Genomic DNA, 21,352 nt, shown 5'->3' on the forward strand with positions numbered 1-21,352 from the left:
TTCAGCTCCATGAGCAGATAACTTGTGATTCTCCTCAGCTAAAAAGTGCAGATCATGTTAAATCAAGAACTTAACAGCCAGCGCACATTCTGCATGGGATATTGTAATCAGCACTATATGGAAGAGTAATTCATGTTTGATGATTGATAGTTAATAGTGTGTCACTGTACGTATGTACCTCTTCCATTAAGTGTATATACTGAGCATCCGCAGAATGTCTTCTGCTTTTAAAATGGCACGGTATGTTTCAACAAAGCCTCCGTGACCACACTCACATCTAATTATATTCCACAACATTAAAGCTTCTATCACACTCTAAGCTGCCTTTAAGAGATATAGGGATGCCTTTATATTTGTGTCTCGAAGAGAATGCAAATGAGGCAGGTTTCCCCATCTGACTGGAACATAAGTGTGAAAGTAGTTTATTGGACTTGTTGTGATGTCTCTTGTTGTTTTTGCTTCCTCCTACAGCAGGAAACTAAATGCCATCAATGTTTATGTGAGATGTTCAATCAGTTTCCATAGCTGACTATTTAAACTGCAGATATGGTTTGCAATGGAGCTGAAAGCAGGAAGTTATACAGTCATATCCAAAAATAACAGCAGTCACCACACTGGGCTGTTTACTGCTGGCGCAAAATACCATCTGAAGGAAACAAAATTTAAGACAAATGTAATTTTGTTTCAGCTGCACTTGTCTCATACAATTAGAGGACTGTGTCAAAGGGGATTAGCTTCACTTGTTGACATATTTCTAATCAGATTTCCTGAATTAATGACCTTCTCTTGTTCGAGTATGAGAGAGAGCATAAAGAAGCTCTGAGGGCTGTGTGGTTTGGCTCCTGATTGGAACAGAGTTATGCGTGTTACCTAATGAGATTAAATTGCTGGGCTGTTGTGGTTATGATGGAGCAGTGTTGATGGAACAAAGAGGTGGAGCTTCTGAAGTACTGATGAAACACTTTGTAATAATGTACACATGTGGCAATCCAGACTAAGCTACAGATTTAGCTAAAAGAAATGTATCTCTGAGCAGAGGATATCTGTTGTTGGCCCTTTGTGTCACATTGTTTCGTCTTATTCTTATCCCATTAAGAACCAAGGCACCATTTAAAAACACTTTTTAAAACCTTAGCATTGTTTGGAAGCAGCCTCTATGTATTCCTGAAAGAGTTTGCAGAATTCCCAATGACCACTAAAACCTTTGTTTCCCAATCTCTCAGGAAGCTTTGAAAATTTGATAAAAACCCATTTGATGGGTTAAAGCTTAGGCTTTTACCATAGATTAGTGTCTTTGCCCCTTGTGTTTATCATTTGAACAAAAATTGTTTCAGCATGTTGAACATTATGACAAGACTTGACGGGTAGAAGCATGCAAACCTTTGAAAAAACAGCCTTAATTTATTATTAAGTAACAAAAAAAAAGATCAGAAAACTAAGAGAGGAATTATGTTGGAAATATAATCAGTTATTGAAGACTAAAGGCAAAGGGCTTACATGTAACTTACCATTTCTACTTTATATATTTAATCATCAGTAAAAGAGCAAACCATTTCATATAAATGATGGATAATCAATAAATCAGTCCTTGTGTAAACTATTATCTCTCTGGTGGGATACTTGAACAGTCTGTGCTTGCATGTCTTTGTTCACAACCAGCCTAATGTAATTGTTCTCACCACCTACACGCAAATTAGCATGCAAACTGCATCTAAGGTTTGAAAAATACAGGGAGGAACATTATTTTGTGCTAGTGTAGGTCTGATCTTCTGATGCAGCCTCGACAGCGGAGACAGGACAGCAGCTAACACACACCAAAGTACTTGTACAGTGAAAAGACTGAGATACACATGCACAGAGCCTCCTCGCTGGGCTTTAGCAGGGGAACTCTTATCTTCACTGAACAAACTCCTCGAGTGATGGGAATGTTCTCAGGATGTAATCTAGTCCTCTGTGGAAATGAGATAGCCAGCCACCTTTATCACTTCGCTCAGACTCTAGAGGGCCCCTGACCATTACTGCAACGAGGACCACTCGGCTGCCAGGGGACACCAACCGACAGGCTGCCAGAAATATAAGAGTCTGCCAGAGAATTGGAAGAACTACACGTGGAATGACTGACAGGAGATTGGAAAGAGTCCTATCGTTTGGGTATAGTTCAACCAGCCTCCGGAGTCAACTGGAAGACCATTTTGGACTGTATGAAATGTTAGACATAAATAAAAATTTCACTGAGCCCTCTACATCTTATTAAAAAATACATAAGAACAGAGGGAAATCAAGGAGGCTTGAAATTAGTTATACTTGGCAAAAAGATAGACAGAAAGAAAATTCTTTGAGATCTGTGATTTAACCACAGTATCTCCATAGCAACTCTCTTTGAAGTTATATCTTTAATAAATGGGTAATGGACAAAATGCAAAATGCACAACCTCATAATGTCGGAGCAGATGTCAAAGCTGACAAGAGAAGGAAAAAAAAAAGGATTTAATTCGACAAAAAGTGATTTTGCTCCACACAACAGAATATGTCATAACAGCACAGCAGCCTTTTTGAAAAGAAAACACGCACACAATGTACCATGGCAACACAAATCTTCCTTCTGTTGCTGTTATTTTGACTGTCTGGCAAATCCACCTCTTGTTTTCAAAGCATTTTTTTCCCCCCCTCCAACAGGTGCAAAACCTCTCAACTCAACACATCAAAGAGGCGCATGCACCTGCGAATAAATCACTGCAAATGGTAAGAATCCAGACTAGAAACCTCCAAACACCAAAGAGGTAGTATTCAAAGTGTCTGATTTAATATTCATGAGGTGCAAGGCTTTGGTGGATGAATGCTTGTTTACTGAGATGCGTCTTTTGTCCTTGGAAAAAGGTTTGATACTCCACCAGGCAACAGTATTTACATGTACTTGCGGTCTTGCCTCTACACAATATTACACAAACACATCTTGCTGAACATGTCACAGACTGAATATTATTGACACACTATTTCAGCACGCTCTCTCTCTCTCTCTAGAGAGCCCTTACTCCCCTGTGAAGTATTAAAAGCCTTGCTGCTATTCAGACAGGTCGAGAGAGTTTCTGATTCTGAAGTGTTGTTGGTTTCCGTGCGGTGCAGTTGTTCAAGTAATGGCAAATCCATAATGCTAAACTGAGGCGAATTTTGCCCCTGTTGTTAGCGCTGTTGTTGTTCTTTTGATCAATTTAGTGACCACTTAGGCTGTGTGGTGGTTAGCAGTGCCATCTCACAGCATAAGGTGGCCAGCTCAAATCCTGGCTTTGGTCCTCACTGTGTGGAGTTTGCATGTTTTTCTTTGTGCACGCGTTGGTTCTCTCTGGGAACTCCAGCTTCCTCCCACAGTCCAAACGCATGTTATGTTAATTGCCGATTCAAAATTGGTCTTATGAGTGAGTGTGACCGTCCATGGTTGTTTGTCTCTGTGTTGGCGCTGTGATTGACAAGGTACAAGTCAAGAATCTATCCTGCTTTTTGCAGTAGTAGCTGGGAATGAGCTCCAGTCCCCCCTGCCCCCCGCTCTTCGACCCTGAACTGACTAAAATGGCTGTAGAAAATTGTTGCATGGACGGATAGTTTACACTTGTTGACCAAAAATAGGCAAAACTAGGGTTAAAACAGAGCTGTGGATGGCCATTACAGTCCTCTCAGTCTGCAGCTCCTTTTTCAGCTGTGCACCTGCATCAAAGGATTAGTTTTTTTTTTGGCAGTGATAAGTGAGATAATCTCAAATCACAAAAGGCCCCAGTCCTTTGCAGATGCGAACAAAAGGAAGGAGGTTGTAAGATGTACTTCTTTTTTAAAAAAGTGAAACAAACTTGTACAAGGTCAATGCTGTATATGAATGAGCAAATTACAACAGCTGAAAGAAAGCTTGTGAGAAAAACACATCTCCCCGGTGAGTACTTAGAGATAGAAAGCAGCTGGTCAGAGCGTACTCTGGAGAAATCATCAGTTATTGGAGAGAGTGGTCTGGTATACTCTTCTCTTAAGTGTTTTTTTTTCTTTTTCTGAGCAGTCTTCTCTGTCACACGCTCCCACGCTTCCTTCTCTCATTTGGGCTCCACACACAAACATATCCTTGCCTTTCATCCCCAGGGTTTAAACAAACCCATCCATCCTGACAAAAATAAAGCTTATTTAATTTAACAAACTTAATTCCAGTGTTTTCGTTTTGATATACACTAATAAAAAATTACTGGATTCTTCTTAAAACTGTTTTCCACACATTAATATTGTTGAGCAAACACATAGCGCAGGAGTTTTTGGTTGGAGTTTTGGCTGCTATGACATCTCATGTAGTTGTTGGCCTTTTAACAACTCGTACAACAACTCGCAATGTAAGTCTGCTGCCCCCTGCTGGAAAAAAATGTGAACTACCAACAATCTACAGAGGGCCCATGCAGTAGTGACAATTCAATCTTCTTAGGTACCTGTATACGTGATTATTTTAACCATTATTATCAACATTATGCAATTTACCTTTTAGATAAATAAATTCTTAAAATCAAATTCAATTTAACCTTTCATGTCTCCCCCACACACTCAGATAAAATACTAAATACTTTGCTTTTTAATGCAATAAAACTGCTTAATGCAGTGTCTGCACAATTAGTAAAACTTCCTAACTTAAACTGCTAGAAATAAATAGCAAACAAGGCCAACTGATCGTGAGGCACCAATAATGGAAGGTGTTTGTGTGCCAAGGGAACATACTGCATGTGTGAAAACATCTTGGGAAGGATCTTAACAGCCCGATAACTGGCATGAATTTGAAAGAAGTGAGTCTAACAGACTCTTCATCTTTGCCCCAGGCTACAGTCACCAAACTGTGAGTAACAAAATTGCATTGTGGGTAACTCAGCCACCAGGTCAGCATGTGTGGAATAAAACAATGACTTAAATCAACAATATAATTTCATATACTGCTGTCAAGAGTCTGACAATGTTATAGATATAAAAGCTAAATTAGTGTACTTCCACATCCAACAGGTTTATGCCACCCAGATATTGCGTTTAATGATGGCACTTTGTTCGTCTGGCCCTTTTTGACAGGTATGAGTTACAAGGAAGCCAGTGCAGCTGCAAAAGCTGGCTCAAATATAAATCTAACAAACCAGGACCGGCCCTTCTGTAATCACACAGTGTAGTCAACCATTGCTGTATGTGCTAATACATCTTTGAAAATTAAAAATATCAGCAATATGTTCCATGAAGGAAACTATCGTCATAATGTACAAGAAATTCCGTTGCGGTACAATAAAGTTGATAAATTTTTGCATATGAGGGTATTTATAAATGGCATCTAACAAAAGTTTCTACTGTTTTGCATTATGGAAAATGTGGAATGCAGAGTTTTTTCAAGCTTTACCTAAACTAGCAAAGCAACAAGCAGATAATTTTGGTTTCTGCTCTTTTGTCACCGGAGGGCCTCGTCAAGTATGTTATGAAGATAACAGAAAAGTCATTTCACTGCAGTCACGTTAAATTTCAATCACATCTAAATGATGTGCTTCGAAGTACATTTAAATACCATTAAAGGAAACTTAGTGTTTATGAACAGCATCATAAAGTGCATTTATTGTGGTTAAGTATGCGATTAAATGCACAATTACACAATATTAGCACATTTAGTGGATTGTTCCTGCCCAACTTTCAGTTAATGATCCCTTCTTTGTCCTCCTTCTTTAGAGTACAGCTAAAATTCAAGAGTCCTGAAAATAAGGGAATCTTATCCTAATGTGTCTAATTTAGCCCTTTATTTGAGCCTCTCTGAACTGTCTCTGTTCTGTGTCCTCTCAACAATGCCCTGAATGTACTGATATCTTAGGGTTTGGAAGTTGGTGAGCAGTTGGCAGCTGCCAACACTTCCAGGTTCTCTGAGATGTCTGAGTTATCTCGTCCAAACCACATGAACTGCTCCCCTGCTCGTGCCGAAGCTGCCTCTGCAGACCTCAGCTTGTGGTTGTGGGGGAACAGCCTGGTTCTGTTTGGAACATTGATGCCCGCCATCACTGTGAAGTCAGTTTGGTAGGTGGTAAGGTTGCGCTTGGTCTCTTCGGTGCTGCTTTCGGCTTCAACCTGACACAGGCAGAAGTGGGAGCTGTTCTGTCTGCGATCATCAGGACATTTCCTCCGTCCCACACCCTGAGGTATACCAACATGAAAAAGATGCAGTTAATGTGTTGATGGATATATATATATATATATATAAGTTAGTGATGTCCTGAAATTTTTACACTACATACTCACTTGAGAGAAGACCGACATGTTGTCTTTTAAGGCAAACTTGTTGTCATGACAAGAGAGAGGATACTCTCTGGATTTCTAGAAGCAGAAAGGACAGAACCACAAAAAAATGAAAACCACTAAATACACTGAGATGATATAACTACAAGGAAATCTTTTAAGGCCTTTGGCAATGACTATAAAGTGAAAAGCAGCCAAGCCAAGCATTGTGTTGGGGACATACACACCTGCTGAGATTTCCATTTAGGATAGCGCTCAAAGTTCAAAGCCTGAGGCAACGCTGTTTTGACTTGAGTCCACATAGTCCCAGTGCTTGTACAAGTATCACGAGATCTTGTCTCACTTTCTGGCAGTACTGGATGAGCAAACTTAGAGCAAAATGACAGAGAAGCTAACTACGCATGCATTTTCTTAATGTTATGACTATTTTGGTGACAAAATGAAGAATCTCTTACCCATTTGCAATCATTGCTCTTCAAAGAATATCGTTTTCCACCTTTTACCATTCTGACACGGTTTGAGACGTTGAGCCGACCGATTGGTTTTACCAGCACACAACACACTTTCTGTCCAACTTGACAACTAATGAACTGGTGGCTATGGAAACATGCAGCAAACAAACATCCTGAAATCTGAGCCTAGATCACCATGGTGATGGGGATCTGGAATTCTGACAGAAACTGGGGGAAAAAAACTTTTTGAATATCTAGGATTTATTTTACAAATTAAACAGATACATTTATGGCAGCATGTGTACTGAACACTCAAATATCTGATATTCAAAATACACCACTTTAAATGTATCATGTTTGATTTTCAAATATTGAGAAACTATTTCCCCCACTGAGGGTTGAATCAAGTATTTTTCTATTCTATTTCTACTACCCAGAGAGTCATTGTTCAGTTCAGGGGGTAAGGAAGGGTAAAAAAAACAACAAATACGAGCTCATTTTGAACTCGATGCTGCTAACATGTTTCAAAGTTGGAGACAGGCGTGTTCACCATTCTGCTCCATCATTTCTTCTTCACTGTGGCAACTGAGCAGATCAAATGCTGTAGTTTATAAGTTCAATTGTTTTCCAGTTCTTGCTCGATAAAGGGTGAAGAACAGCTGAAGACTCCTGATCTTAGTTTCAGTCTGATAATAAAGCTAATGTTTTCATTGGGTGACAGGTCCGGACTGGAAGTTTACTCAGACTCTTGCTGTAGAGCTTCGCACATAATTTTCCCTCAAATAATCTTGACTTTGTACACTGATCCATTCTCATAGCAGTCATGGCTATGTGCTGATAACAAGACAGATGGTCCTTCTCAGGTTTCTAAAAAGAATTTTAAATGTTTATTGGCCAGACCACAGGACGATTCACTTAAACTCAAAACATCTCAAATGAGATTTGGCCCCGAGGAGGCGGAAATATTTCTGTTTTTTTCCCTCAGCAGAGTTGTTTTTTTTTTTAGAAATTAAATTGTTCAAGGTCAGCTTCAGTCAATAAATGTCTCTAGATAGAAGAACATGACAGAGAAAAGCCATATTGAACAGACGTATTTGGCACTTATGTTTCTTTATTTCTTTGAAAATTAAAAAAGAAAAACATTTAAATACAGAAGCAAACTTTATTCTGGGACTGGGCTCCATTTTTCTGTTTTAATAAGACATTTTGCATCAGCAGCTTTTTTAAAATATATTTAAAAATAATAATAATAATAAACACCCAGGTTATTCATTTATAAAACTGAAAATGATATGAGCCAGATGAGCAGAGGTTGCCCGACTGTAGAACTTTACAGAATTCTTTAAAAATCGGTGTCCTCAGGACAAAGTCCACATGTGTTGAGTTTACTGAAACTTCTCTGATGTCTCTTGGAGAAGGGTAACGTTGGTGATGTCGTGAAATTTAAGTACTCAGTTAAATTAAACCCAAAAAATTAGAAACTAGAGTGAATATTTACATAAATAAAAACAAAAGAAAAACATAGATAAACCATTTGTCCTTAAATTTACACTTACTGATTATCATTCTGTCATGATTTTTTTTTCCCGGTCTACACGAACATTGAGGAAGACGGGTAACGATGTTTGACTAAACTTTTGTTGCAGCTGAGGCCCGGCTGTAGTCCGAGTGTCCTTTGTACAGATCCATTTTATTATGGACTCCTGAGGATAAGATGTCAAAAGGTACAAATGACATAATCTGACTAAATACTAAGTTGAAACTATTGAAAGGAATCATAAAATGTTCAGTTAGCAAGAAAAACAGTAAAAAAAAGAAAAAAATAGAGAAATTGCACCACATAATCTGCATTTAGAAAATGACCAATGTCCAAACATGTTTAAAACCCTTAAACGTATGTATCCTGTTGGAAACCATGTCAAAAACTAAGCTCTTAATTTTTTTCCCCATTGACCCAAAATAATTCAAATCTTTGAATACCAAGACTGAAAATACTTGAATCAAATATAAAAAAAAGACCATGTGAGAAGGTTGGTTTTAATGAAAAGCCCTGCTGAAGCAGCACTGAGTTGAAGTAGTATCAAATTAGGAAGCACATTCGTTGTTTCAAATGCATCGTGTACTAATATTTGGGTGAGAATTCTTACTCTGAAAGACTGATGGAGTCGTTTCTTTTCCTCGAGTCGATGAGCTTGCTGTTGTGGGACCACACTCTTTTCCCCTCTCCCTCTGGAGGTGCCTCTTCAGCTGTTTGGCCAGATGTTGCCACCTGGTGAAGTGCAGCAATGCGAGACAAACTAAAATCTCCGAAATGTGACCATTGTCATTCCACTTGTCCAAATTGTTGTCTTTGAGTCTTGTTAGTGACACAGATCGAACACGCGTCCCCTTACCGTTCCTGTGTGTCATTGTATCGATTCAGCCTGTCTGCTTCCTCCCTCTTCTCTTCAATCCATCGCTGCAACAGTTGTTCTTTGTCTCTATGAGCCTGCGCCAGTGCCTCCTTCAGTCCTTTCTGCTCCAAACCCAGGACTGCTAACTGTTTGGCCTGACTTTCTATGGTGAACTCAAATTCTGAGAGGGTCGCCTTCATGTTGTTACTCCCTTTAGCCAGAGTAAGTGCCTCTTGACGGTATTGGGACACACTGAAAGCACAATTTTGATTTATTGATTGCTTCGTAGTACTATCATTTCACACTTCTAAGCTAGATTTTAGGTCATGAGTTCAGTGACCAATACAGAAAAACAACAAGCTGCTTGTGCTGTAGATTTATGCTTCTCAAGCTGGTTCAGCGGTTCCACCACTTTGCCACCAGAGCTGATTTGTGGTTAAGCTTTAGATTTTTCAACCTGCTTGTATGTGGAAACTGCTAGATTCTAGAGGAAGGCCGAGTCTTTCAAGCGATTTGAACCATTTTTGAAGGAGTAGCTGCAGATTAATAAATGCTCGTCATTTTCGACGCATGTTTATTTGTCTCTTTTGCAGACTTTAGACCTATACTACGTTGGCCATGTGAAATGACAGACTGCAAAATACCGTGACTGCCAGTATTGTAGCTCAGCCTCTTTCAGATACAGGACAGCTGTCAGGTCAGAGACGGTTTGAGACAGCTGGGGAGACAAACAAAGTATGCACTGATTAAGTAATGGGAGGACATCACCAGTTCAAAGGTCAATGTCTGCATATACCAGACAGAGACACAAATAATCTCCCTGTTCTGACCTGATTTTCTTGACAATAATCAATTTACTGGGCTAAAAGGCACCAAAACCTACCAAATATTTTTAGAATATCACATGCATACCTAATGCCCATTAGAAATATGAGCAAACTGATGATGCTTAATTTGTCAGAATGCTAAACCTATGGCGTTTATAACTGTATTAGTCATTTAACGCACCTTGTCTGCCAGGTGCTCACTCTCTCTCAGCTGAAGTTGAAGGAGTCTGGTGTTTCTCCCAACTTCAACTCCACCTCCACCTCGTTCAAAACTATAAATGAAATACAGCATCAAAAATACAAAAAATAAATAAATAAATAATGGTTTCAATAGTCAAAGCAGCTAAATGGTTTTCATTTATGCATTTCTAACCTCTTACACTGGACGTCATCCAAAATATGTTTGCGAATTTCAAAACGTTCCTCCAGCTGAGACACTGAAGGGAAACAGACAGATACACGTTGGCTAAGACAATGACCATCAGGAACAAAAAAGAAAAATAGAATACACGAAACTTACAGGTTGTGAAAACTCCAACAAATGGAAGTTTTTCTTTGTGATCTCTCTGCTGAATTCGCGCACGCACGTGATTTTTCCAGCTTCCCATCGTAGAAACAAAGCGACGGTTCACGTTTAGTCACAGTTCCTGAAGATGCCGAGGAGCAGATCACAGGTGAATTTGATTTCCGAGAAGTCGAAGACAGAGACGTCTACTCGAAGCCATCTGCCAAACAATTTACGTCTAGCAGCAAAGTTTCACAGCTCCTCCCTGTTTAGTCAGCAGCGTGACATTCCTCTGCTGGATACAATTCCTGGCCATATCCATAATATAATATAATATAATATAATATAATATAATATAATATAATATAATATAATATAATATAATATAATATAATATAATATAATATAATATAATATAATATAATATAATATAATATAATATAATATAATATAATATGTGGTGGTTTGCAAGATTTATTTAAAAAAATTGGAAACGCTTTAAGCATTTTGATTTTTATGTTAAACCTCAATAGCTTTATACATTTTTGAACCAATGTTATGAATGTGTTACCTATTTTACGCACGTATCCACTACATTTGTCACCGATAAGGCCCTCATATAATATAATATAATATAATATAATATAATATAATATAATATAATATAATATTATGCATTTTGTCACTTTTTCACATCTGAATATTTGTACGTTTTATACATTTCGTTGCAAATACAAAATATATGTTTGCCAGACTGTTAAAGATATATAAATAGCAAATATCCACATAACCAGAGCACTAAAAGAAAATGCAGAACTTTCTCAACTTTTCTAGAAGGTACTTCTAAAAGTACTTCCGGGTTAAACACTTTTTTTCCAATAAATCGTTCCATGTGAAATATTCACCTTGACGATGATTATTTTTTTTACGTTCAAACATCTTCATTGATTTTTTAAAAATTCTTATTTATAAGAAAAACTGAACGTATTTTCACAGTGAAAATGAGTTATAAGATGATTTTTGCAGGTCGTCTTACCCTGAAACAGGAAGTTGTTATTTGCCTACCGCTAACGTCTGATCCGTACGCAGGCTGGCTGATGATGTAGAGTAGAGAGACTGAGGAGGCATGCGAGACTTGTAGAAAATACTGGTGTGGGTCACAAAACAACAACAAACTGTCATATAAGTGTCTAGGTGTAGTTTCATAGCCGGGTTGTTTAACTGCGCTCATATTTTTACAACTGTATTTATTAGCATCGCTCTTTCTGTGAGCTAGCTTGAGAAGCTGTTGAACTTTCTCGCTAAAATTCACTTAACAGACACGTTACTGAACTAATGTATTGTTGTTTAATGGGTTAGACAAGCCATGGATATGCTGTCTGACTGTTAAGAAGTTGATTATCAGGAGTTTGCAGTCATTTGTCCGGTATGAGCTCATCGGTTGGGGACAGAGAGCCTGGGATCCCCTTGGATAATGTCAAGGAAGACATTGGTGGTCCTATCTGCACTGGGGATTATAACAAACATGTAAGTAACTTGGTGAGAGGAACAATACGGTAATACTGTTTGTTGCTGCATAATATGATTTATTTACCGTTTGAAAACATGCTTAAACTGTCTTTATTTAGACTCAACAAACTACAGGTACGACCTTTTATTCAACTACTGTCACTTGTAGTATCATACAGTACTCAGTTAGAAATAACAGGCATGGATAGCAAGAGCTAAATTACTCATCATTAAACAAGTACAACTCCAAACTTTTTGGTTATTCTCACAAACTAATTGTGTGATATGCAACTTTCTTATTTTATAGGAGTCTGCAATATGCTCAGGCAACAGCGAAGTAAAGAGCCGTGCTGTGGTCAAATACTCAGCTGCCCCACCTCCAGCCACTTACTCTCTCCTGCAGGAGAAGACAGACCTGAAGCTGCCACCCGCCAACTGGCTGAGAGAGAACCCCCAGCTGGGAAGTGCTGGCACGACTGTATTAGGCTCCAGCAGCAAAAGCAAGCCTTTTTCCAGGTAAAACCTGTCGTTAACACTGATTATTGTTGTTTTTTTTTTGTTGTTTTTTTTTTAAATCGCTTGAGCATTGGCTGGTCATGTTAATTACATAGGTCCTGGCAGACTAAGTTAGTTACAGATTAAATAACTACCTTTCCATTTTGGGGCTACATTAAGTGACATAAGGGGCAGTATGTGTGGTTACAGTTTGGAGACATTAAGATACAAGACAAGTTTTATTCAGAAGCTTCTCTATACTCTCTTTTTTCTTGTGAAATCGCTGCTCAGAAGGTTCCTACTGTTGATCTGAATTATTTATGAAGACTGATCAGAACTAGCTGGTGTGCCCACATTAGCACAGTGCGTACAAAGCTATAGCTTAAACCAGCGGAAACAAGAAGCACAGCATCACTGAAAGTTCAAATGACAGTCTTTCAGTGGGCAAATTGTTGACAGATTACTTAGCAGAAGCTTGTTGGCACCAATCAGTCAGTCAGCTTTTGATCAGTCTATTGACTTAGTTCCTTTTCATCTTGGCAGTTTTGGGATAGCCTACGACTTCATTGACTGCATCGGAGATGATGTGGATGTGGTGTCAGACTCGGAGGTTTGTGGAGCTGTTCCAAAGCTGTTTCTTTGCGTTTTTCATGTACAGACGCACGGCTGATGCTAACACTTGTTTTCCTTCATCTTCAGAACATCAAGAAGCTTTTGAAAATTCCCTACAGCAAGTCCCATGTTAGTATGGCAGTTCACCGCGTAGGGAGGACGTTGCTTTTGGACGAGCTGGACATTCAAGAGCTCTTCAGGAGATCATCTCAGGTACAGTTGGAACATTTTTCATTTTCTTTGATTTTGTAAAAGCAATTTCTACGACAGTAACTTTTGAGTATGATTTTTTTCGTTGTTGTTGCAGACAGGGGATTGGACGTGGCTAAAAGAATTTTACCAACGGCTGATAGATCAGAAATGGCAGAGGAAAAAGAAAAGCAAAGAGCACTGGTATCAGAAGGCCATCCTATCAAAGTTCCTCTACTACAGGTGAGTATTTTGCGTTGCTTGAATGAGCTTGGTTTAACAGTAAGGTTACACCTACTTTTAAGATGCATCGCCTTCAGTCTTCTACCATTACAACCTGTCTTTCCTGCAGTATAAACGGTGATGGGGCTGCAGAGCCTGTATCGCACGACACAAATGATGCCAGTGAGGAGATTGGAGCAGAGGAGTACAGCTCCTCATGGCCCACCACTTTCACCAGCTCAGCGTCTGATGCAGAAGAATCAGATACTCCTAAACAGGTGATGTAGCTATAACACCGTCAATTAGAATTCTTTGGTGGGAAAGTCAGATTTGAGATGGATCCCATGGTCTAAATTTTGTTAATCACATTCACAGGTTTTTGTCTTGAGTTCGATTTGTTGGAAAAAATAAAACATTGTTTCTTTTAAATGTGCAGGAAAGTGTTTCTATGGACAGCAAGTTTGCTCTAGATCAGGTGACATCAGTACCCAAGGAGCAAAACCTTCCTACTCTCTTCAACGAAGGGGAGAACAGTCAGGTAAGAGTTTACTTTTCATTTCTGCTGCGCTGCGACAGCTGGTGTCTCATGTGTAATATAGAAGTAAACACATTGTTACGTGCTTTTCTATGTCACTTGTTTTACAGGGTTTAAGGAACGATTTTGTGCGAAACATCATGTGGACGTTTGAGGATATCCACATGCTGGTTGGGTCCAACATGCCTATTTTTGGAGGCGGTCGTTATCCTGCTGTCAGTCTGAGACTCAGGTTGGACTTTTAATCTATTTGCTCCCATTAGATTAACATTAATTCAGCAGCAAAACAATAACCTATGTATGTGTTTTCATTGTTTTGCACTTTCTGATTCTGTGTCACACATGATTGAATAAAACATCGATAGGTGATGTATAATATTTCTGTGGAATACACACTGATTGCAGCAGGTAAAAATTCCTCTGCGTAGCTTAGTATTTTTTAATTTTCGTTTTGCCGACCGTATGTGGAGAACCAAAAATGTCACTTTCTATGCAACAGCCTCCTGAGAATCCCACAAACTGTTCCTGCTCAGTGTGATGTTTAACTCCGTGTCTGCTTTCAGGGACAACAATAAACCAATCAACATTTTGACAGGCATCGACTACTGGCTCGACAATCTGATGTGCAACGTCCCAGAACTCGTCATGTGTTTTCACGTCAATGGCATTGTTCAGGTAAATTATCGTTGACCCGAAAACCTTTTCAAACGTCATTTTTGTATTTGAACGAACAAGAGAGCCGACTTAAAGTCTTGAGGTCTGGTCATATGGTGTTTTTCCTAGAGAATGTATAGAATTATTTAGGTGATAGCCTTGATAACAGCTGGTCCAATACTCTTAAATGCTCTGTTAGCATCTGAAAAGTAATACCTGATATACATAATACTTCATGTACTTTTTGTAGAATATTTTCTTACAATGATCTTGTCAGATTTGTGTTGCAGTTGTAGTTTAAACTGTATTGAACAATCCAGCGACCCATTGCGTATTGTGGGTCAGATTTACCATTTTAACTTTCATAAAGGATGCTCCAGTGTTTCCTGCTCTTGAGAAGATGATCTATAGCATTTAGAGAATTTGACCGGCTCTTATTATGATTTCCACGTACATACTTTCAGCTAATTTTACTCTTAGCTAAGCAAAAAATAAAAAACAAAAGTCTGCCCTGCCCTGCTTTTCTGCTCCTTATTTTTAACCGAAGACCTATTAAAGATGCTTTCACATAGGATGCGATGTGTTGTGCGTTTAACAAGGGCACAGAGGAGGGGGGAAGGAGTTTGGTTTGGTGCCAGATGATCCAGGAAGTAGCTAGTTTTGTTATAGGATGCATCCACAAGATGTCAGAAGAAACCCCTGGCATTACTTTAACTGATGAGGACGAGGAGACGAGCAGCAGGACGCTTGAATTGAATTTCCCTCATTCTTTTTTGTCCTGATGCTTTTCCTTTCAGAAATATGAGATGATAAAAACAGAGGACATCCCTCATCTGGAGAACTCGACTTTCTCTACGAGAGTAGTGAAAGACATCGCCCAAAATATCCTCTCCTTCCTAAAGTCCAACTGCACTAAAGAGGGCCACACCTACTGGCTTTTCAAAGGTGGGAATAAATGTCTCTGTGTTGGTGCATGTTGAGCTGTGCGCTGTGTGGTTATCTCACATGTTTTATGGGCATCTCTTGAATTTACAGCGAGTGGCAGTGACATTGTGAAGCTTTATGATCTTACTACTCTGTGTGAAGAAGCTGAGGAAGAAAAATGCCAGAATCCGTTCACTCTGCCTGTAGCTGTGTTGCTATACAAGTGAGTATCTGTGGATCATTTTGATAAATTTGATTCAGGAGTTGACAAGTTTGTGGAAAAATTCTCCCTTAAAAAAACAACTTTTTTTATCATTCTTTTTTTTTCTGAGTTATGTGCACAAGATTGTTAAGGAATACTTCAAAGTCAAAATTTTAACAAGTTTCTGTCCTTCTTTGACTTTGGTGCAGAGTTGCCAGCAACTTGATGCTGAAGGCGATGCAAAACAGAAAGCACTATGGCACAGTCAGAACTTTGCTCCTAAACTGCGTCAAGCTTCTTGACCAGGAGAGGCATCCTCAGGTAGGTGTGGAGTTATGAAGATACTTCCACTGTCAAAGTTGGAATTAGAGGCAGGAAACAGGTAGTCAACCCACTTGTTATAGAGTCTTCATTGTATATTTTGATTCTTTTAAGCCTTTATTATTCGTCAGTTAATCGTTCAATCCATTCTTTTACTGTCAAAGGAAGCTCAAGGTGAAACAAGTGACCAACTGTTCAAATGCGATAGCTTTTGATGAGATTGAACGTGACTCCAGCGTTGTCTTTGTGCCCAGATCATTGCCTCGGCTCACTACATGCTGTCAGAGCTGTTCCAGCTTGATGAGCCTCCCGAAGAAGACGGAGGGGAGTCGCTGCGGGCCGGTGGCTCAGAAGACAGCTACAGTGATGAAGACCGGGAAGAGGAGGATGAGGATCTGACAGAAGACAGCGATGAGAGCGACTCCTACAGTAACTGCTGCAGGCCTCAGGATGACAGTAAAGCGGTGGCTGTTATCCGCTCTGTCGGGGAGCTGTCGGTCCCGGAGAAATACAAATCGACTCACCAAATCAGAGTAAGTGATTGGATGCATCCCAAGTTAAGGAGAGGGATTCACACAGAATAATAATCTATTATTTATTTTTTTTTATTTTCTGCAGCCAAGTTGTGCTTTCCCTGTTTCTCAAGACAAAGAGGAGCGATGCAGACACGTCCTGAGCTACGTAATGAAGGCAAGTTTCTGTGTAATAATGTTTAGGGCGAGAAGGGCCTCCCCAGGGAAAAGTCAAGGGAAGGCACTATGAACGGAGGTTTGGAAATATTATACCAGTTTTCAAGAGAATAACTTTATTGTTTGTGATGTCGTTGAGGAGTTTGGACACATTAGTCTATGGGGAGCTTGACTGTTTTTCATAGATGCCTTAGCACAAATTTATGCCATTTAGGCATGTTAAACAGCTACATGTTATCCTGGCTTGATGTGAATATGCATGGGATCAAACAACAGGATCATGGTCCGTCCAACATGCTTGAATTAAGCAAAGCTACGATAAAATGTGATGCGAGTGTGGTGCTCAGATGTCTCAGATTGGGAAATGCTCTACTTTAGAGTATATGCAAGGCTACAAATCTGTATAATAAATGGAAAATGTTCCATCTTCTTATCAAACCCTGCTTACATGTCAATTATTGTACTATATTTGTAAAAATGAAATTGTATAGTTTCTTGTTATTCTTTAAAGCTGCCTAGTGTCTGTTCTTTTGAAATGATAAAACTCAAGAATCCGCAATACGAGATCGCTTCAAGCACAACGCCTGAACTTTTAGTGAACTGCAGGCAGTGAAGATGCATTGTGACTGCATTGCTAAATCGGAGGAGTTCTCTTTGAATGAATGGCTGTAAATTTATCCACAGGGGTTGAAGGCAGTGGATGGCACCATCAAGAAGGAGAGCGACCTCCCTGCTGCAGATCCTAACACACCCATTCCCCTCAAATATGAGGATGGAGGCACCTCTGCTTCTGAGAAAGGCATATCGCTTCTAATTGAAAGAGGTCAGTCTACAGTCCTTTTTTCCTAAATGATGTAATAACAAGGAAGACCTAAAGTGAACCTTTTCTGATCTTTCCACATGTGTTTAAGCAGTGGGGCCTATGCAGGGGGACCAGAAGCATCCCACCCGCTCGGGGATGATCCCTGGCTCCTGGCAGCACCGTATGAAGCTGCAGCTTTTCCTCAAAGCCTCCAAGGCCTACTACGTCCTGTCGGACACAGCCACAAACCTGCTGAAGTATGGGCGAGCGTTACGTTACATCAAGTTATCTCTGCAGTGTTATGGTGAGGTCATTTGAATGTGTTTTGGTAATGTATTATTGTACAATTATTAATGCATATTGAAATCCTTTAAATTCACAATATATTTCTGTACAGACGAACCAAATCTTGATTGTGTTTACAAGAATGACTTTCATTCTTCTTTTTAAAGCAGTACAATGACTCAGTTCTTTTATGTCCTCTCCTCCGTTCACCGTTTCGGTTGTTTCTCCCAGATACTTACTGCTCAGTGAGTGGAATGCTGCACCCACAGGTGCTGCAGTTTCACAGCCAGTGCCTTTCTCTGTGTGGCGACATCCAGCTGATGTTGGCCCAGAATGCCAGCAACAGAGCAGCTTACCTGGAGGAATACAGCTATCAGACCAAAGAGGACCAGGAGATCCTGCACAGCCTGCACAGAGAGAGCAGCTGCCAGGGTCAGTCACTCAACAGAGATGAATGACCTCTAAGCTTTTTGAGATGTTTGTTTTTTTTTGTTTTTTTTTTAATCATTCCAAATGTAAATTATTGTATTTTCTACCAAATAGCCTTCAGTATGGCCACAGACCTGGCCATGGACCCTGAGTACCAGCTGTTTGTTAGCAGTAAATGCTACGAGGCAGCGTATGAGCTGCTCATCTCCGAGGCCTTGAAAGGTCATACTACAGATCAGCTGTCTCAGGTCCTCAAAAGGCTTGGAAACATCCGCAACGAGATGGGAGTGTTTTACATGAACCAGGCTGCAGCCATGCAGACAGAGAAAGAAGGTGTGTTGTCAGCCCTTTTTTTGTGTGCGTGTGTATTTGTTATTTGTTTCACACTCTCAGAATGTCTTATCTTGTCTCGGTTATTAAAAAAAAAATTTTTTCTTCCCCCCTAGTGAAAAAGTCGGTGTCCGCAGCAGAGCAGGAGCTGTGGAAAAAGAGTTTTGCCTTCTTCGAGAAAGGAATGAAGGACTTTGAAGCCATCAGGGACAGCACCAACACTGCCTTGCTGCTGTGTAATACAGGCAGGCTGATGAGAATCTGTGCTCAGGCCCACTGCTCCATTACTGCCAACGAGAGCAGAGGGGAGTTCTCACCTGAAGAGGCTCTTTACTACAACAAGGTACCACGCCAACACTCCTCTCAGTTGTTTTTGCCGATCTTACTACTTCAAAAGTCTTCCTCTAATGTTGTGAAATTTCAAACCCCAGGCCATAGACTATTACTTACGAGCTATGAAGTCCCTGGGAAGCAGAGAGAGCCACTCAGCTGTATGGGACAGCGTAAACTGGGAGTTGTCCACTACATATTTCACCCTGGCTACACTTCTGCAGGACTACGCCCCTTTATCCAGAAAGGCCCAGGAGCAGGTGGGTTTACACAGTACAGAGCTTTTCAACTCACTGGAATAGTTCTGCCTTTTTGCAGTTGACATGACCCTTGAAATCATCTGCTCTGGTTTGCGTCTTCCCAGATTGAGCGGGAGGTGACCGAGGCGATGATGAAGTCCCTCAAATACTGCGACCTGCAGACTGAGTCGGCTCGTCAGCCACTTTACCAGTACAGAGCTGCTACCATCCACCACCGCCTGGCCTCCATGTACCACAGCTGCTTTCGCAACCAGGTGGGAAACAGTCTTTTAGATTATATAAGATTTTTGTTTTTCTAAATAATCTTATATCCAAACAGCTTCATTCTCCTATAAATCCTATCTTGCCTCAATCTGGATTTTTTTTTCCATGCGTGCCATGAATTAAAGATACTTTTCTCTGGAATAACAATAAAACGGGATGTGTGTACCCCATCTATACAGCAGCAGGTTATTGCCGGGGAGACTTGTGATTTTCTGGCTGTAATTGTGTGACAGGTGGGAGACGAACACTTGAGGAAGCAGCATCGCAGCCTGGCAGAGCTCCACTACAGCAAGGCTGTCTCTTTATTCCTCAGCCTCAAAGATGCACCCTGTGAGCTGCTCCGCACATTGCTGGAGAGGGTGGCTTTTGCTGAGTTTACTATGGCAGGTGAGCACCTTTTCATCATGATGAATAGTATTGCGCTGGCATCAATGTTTGGTTCTTGTTGTGATGGAAAGGACTGAATCTGAGAACACAATAACATTGTTTTCCAAAGCTTCTTACAGTTATGTGGCGTATTGTGTTTCCAAAGGTCAGAGCAGCAGCGTTGCTAAGCTGAAGAGCTTGACGGGAGCATTGGATATCATGACAGAAACTCGCCATGCTTTCCAGCTCATCTGTAAAGAGCTTCTGGAAGAGCAGGAAGAAGTGAGTTTCAGAGGGGAATATATGTCATTTTCTTATTAGTTGCAAAGCTTTGCTCTTTTACTCATCCTTGATTGTCACTTACTTTTTTACTTCTTGTCCTGTAGTCAGGTGATCTACCTGCTGTTGAGTCAGCAGCCTCTCCCGATGTTACCAGTGGCTCCACATCTGGACTGGATCTCCATGAAGTGATGAAGTTAATTGGCGTATTTGAGCCAAGTTTTTCCTTCCTGCTGCTGCAAGTGATCAAACTGATGACGACAATGAAACGGAAAGCAAGGTGAGCAACAGTCTTCCATTTAGCTGAAATGCTTTCCACCTCCACAATCATCCCTCCTTACCAGCTCATCTGTGTTTATTCCAGCAATAAGGACGAGGAGATGCTAAAAATCTACAAGAACGTGTACTCGAAGCTGCTGCGCGCTGAGAAAAATGCACCTCTCCTCGGCCGTGTTGAGCTCTACTTTGAGCTTCTGCAGCAGCTGAGCACGGAAACAGGACGTGATGAGGCAGGAGCACATAGAGTGTGAAAAAGGAGAAACCACCTGTGTGTTTGGGTCAAGGCTTTGCTCTTTGACGTGGACTTCGTCAGAGGTGTGACGGATGACAAGAATGTACAGTGACTGGTTTTAACACACACAAACTCAGGCTTTCGAAGCAAATTCACCTCCTGCGCCTTTAAAATTCATTCAGCATTTGCTTCCCAGGTTTTCAAACTGTACAATTTTTGTGAAGAGTTCAAACTTCAGAAAATGAATTTTCTAACTGCTCGAACAGTAATGTGAGGTCACACGTGAGGATCCCATGTGAAGTTTTTTTAATCATACCAAATAAATATGACCGGGATTTTGTAATCGTTCTGCAAACAAAAGCATAGACCATGGAACATTTGAAGGCTTGTATTATCACTTGTAAATTCTATACATAGGGGTGTAAATGGAGATGCATAATTTAGGACAAGCCACGATTAAATAAACTACTATTGGTGTTTTTGATATTTGGTTAAACTGTGAATGTAATAAGTTGAAGTGTGACTGAAAGGTTAGGTTAACTGCATCATTTGCTTTCAGAACAACAGCGTGCAATATTTAAGCAGCATTCAATGCAAACTCACAACGCGAGGGTGTCCGCATTGCGGTGTCTATAAATGTGAATTCAGATCAGCTTGGTTTGCTGTGAGAAATTAAAGGATTTGAAAATCCTATACA

The 21,352-nt window shown here is 40.2% G+C and overlaps 3 protein-coding genes across 5 annotated transcripts in view; 1 reads left to right on the plus strand and 2 right to left on the minus strand.

Annotated features, from left to right (window-relative positions):
- Positions 1-5,567: 5,567 nt before the first annotated feature.
- On the minus strand, positions 5,568-6,913 carry tex36 (testis expressed 36). The gene is made up of 4 exons (XM_072390347.1): positions 6,726-6,913; positions 6,498-6,638; positions 6,274-6,348; positions 5,568-6,168 (listed from the first exon to the last, which is right to left on the minus strand). Exons 1-4 carry the CDS (start codon positions 6,774-6,776, stop codon positions 5,848-5,850), a joined length of 588 nt encoding a protein of 195 aa, XP_072246448.1. The 5' UTR covers positions 6,777-6,913; the 3' UTR covers positions 5,568-5,847.
- Positions 6,914-7,858: 945 nt separating this feature from the next.
- Positions 7,859-10,746, minus strand: LOC140312567 (autophagy-related protein 16). Its single transcript, XM_072390348.1, has 7 exons — positions 10,463-10,746; positions 10,316-10,379; positions 10,124-10,214; positions 9,760-9,833; positions 9,116-9,367; positions 8,870-8,991; positions 7,859-8,425 (listed from the first exon to the last, which is right to left on the minus strand). Exons 1-7 carry the CDS (start codon positions 10,548-10,550, stop codon positions 8,352-8,354), a joined length of 765 nt encoding a protein of 254 aa, XP_072246449.1. The 5' UTR covers positions 10,551-10,746; the 3' UTR covers positions 7,859-8,351.
- A 719-nt stretch (positions 10,747-11,465) lies between these two features.
- The window catches only part of edrf1 (erythroid differentiation regulatory factor 1), a 447,039-nt gene continuing 437,152 nt past the window's right edge, over positions 11,466-21,352 (plus strand). Inside the window, exons 1-25 of one of the 3 annotated variants that reach the window (XM_072390849.1) lie at positions 11,466-11,974; positions 12,264-12,472; positions 12,995-13,061; positions 13,151-13,276; positions 13,371-13,495; positions 13,605-13,752; positions 13,911-14,012; positions 14,120-14,241; positions 14,573-14,684; positions 15,461-15,608; positions 15,699-15,810; positions 15,999-16,110; positions 16,365-16,643; positions 16,729-16,800; positions 17,484-17,622; positions 17,711-17,905; positions 18,118-18,318; positions 18,430-18,648; positions 18,762-18,988; positions 19,077-19,235; positions 19,340-19,489; positions 19,733-19,886; positions 20,032-20,147; positions 20,252-20,424; positions 20,509-20,701. In XM_072390849.1, coding sequence (XP_072246950.1) covers positions 11,876-11,974; positions 12,264-12,472; positions 12,995-13,061; positions 13,151-13,276; positions 13,371-13,495; positions 13,605-13,752; positions 13,911-14,012; positions 14,120-14,241; positions 14,573-14,684; positions 15,461-15,608; positions 15,699-15,810; positions 15,999-16,110; positions 16,365-16,643; positions 16,729-16,800; positions 17,484-17,622; positions 17,711-17,905; positions 18,118-18,318; positions 18,430-18,648; positions 18,762-18,988; positions 19,077-19,235; positions 19,340-19,489; positions 19,733-19,886; positions 20,032-20,147; positions 20,252-20,424; positions 20,509-20,674 — 3,732 coding nt within the window. In that variant the 5' untranslated portion in view covers positions 11,466-11,875 and the 3' untranslated portion in view covers positions 20,675-20,701. Of the gene's footprint in view, positions 11,975-12,263; positions 12,473-12,994; positions 13,062-13,150; positions 13,277-13,370; positions 13,496-13,604; positions 13,753-13,910; positions 14,013-14,119; positions 14,242-14,572; positions 14,685-15,460; positions 15,609-15,698; positions 15,811-15,998; positions 16,111-16,364; positions 16,644-16,728; positions 16,801-17,483; positions 17,623-17,710; positions 17,906-18,117; positions 18,319-18,429; positions 18,649-18,761; positions 18,989-19,076; positions 19,236-19,339; positions 19,490-19,732; positions 19,887-20,031; positions 20,148-20,251; positions 20,425-20,508; positions 21,349-21,352 lie in introns of those variants that run through there. The other 2 variants (XM_072390848.1, XM_072390850.1) reach the window with 2 other exon arrangements.

The sequence above is a fragment of the Leuresthes tenuis genome, unplaced genomic scaffold (genome assembly GCF_036924035.1).
Source record: "Leuresthes tenuis unplaced genomic scaffold, fLeuTen1.0.hap1 SCAF_8, whole genome shotgun sequence".
NCBI classification, from domain to species: domain Eukaryota; kingdom Metazoa; phylum Chordata; class Actinopteri; order Atheriniformes; family Atherinopsidae; genus Leuresthes; species Leuresthes tenuis.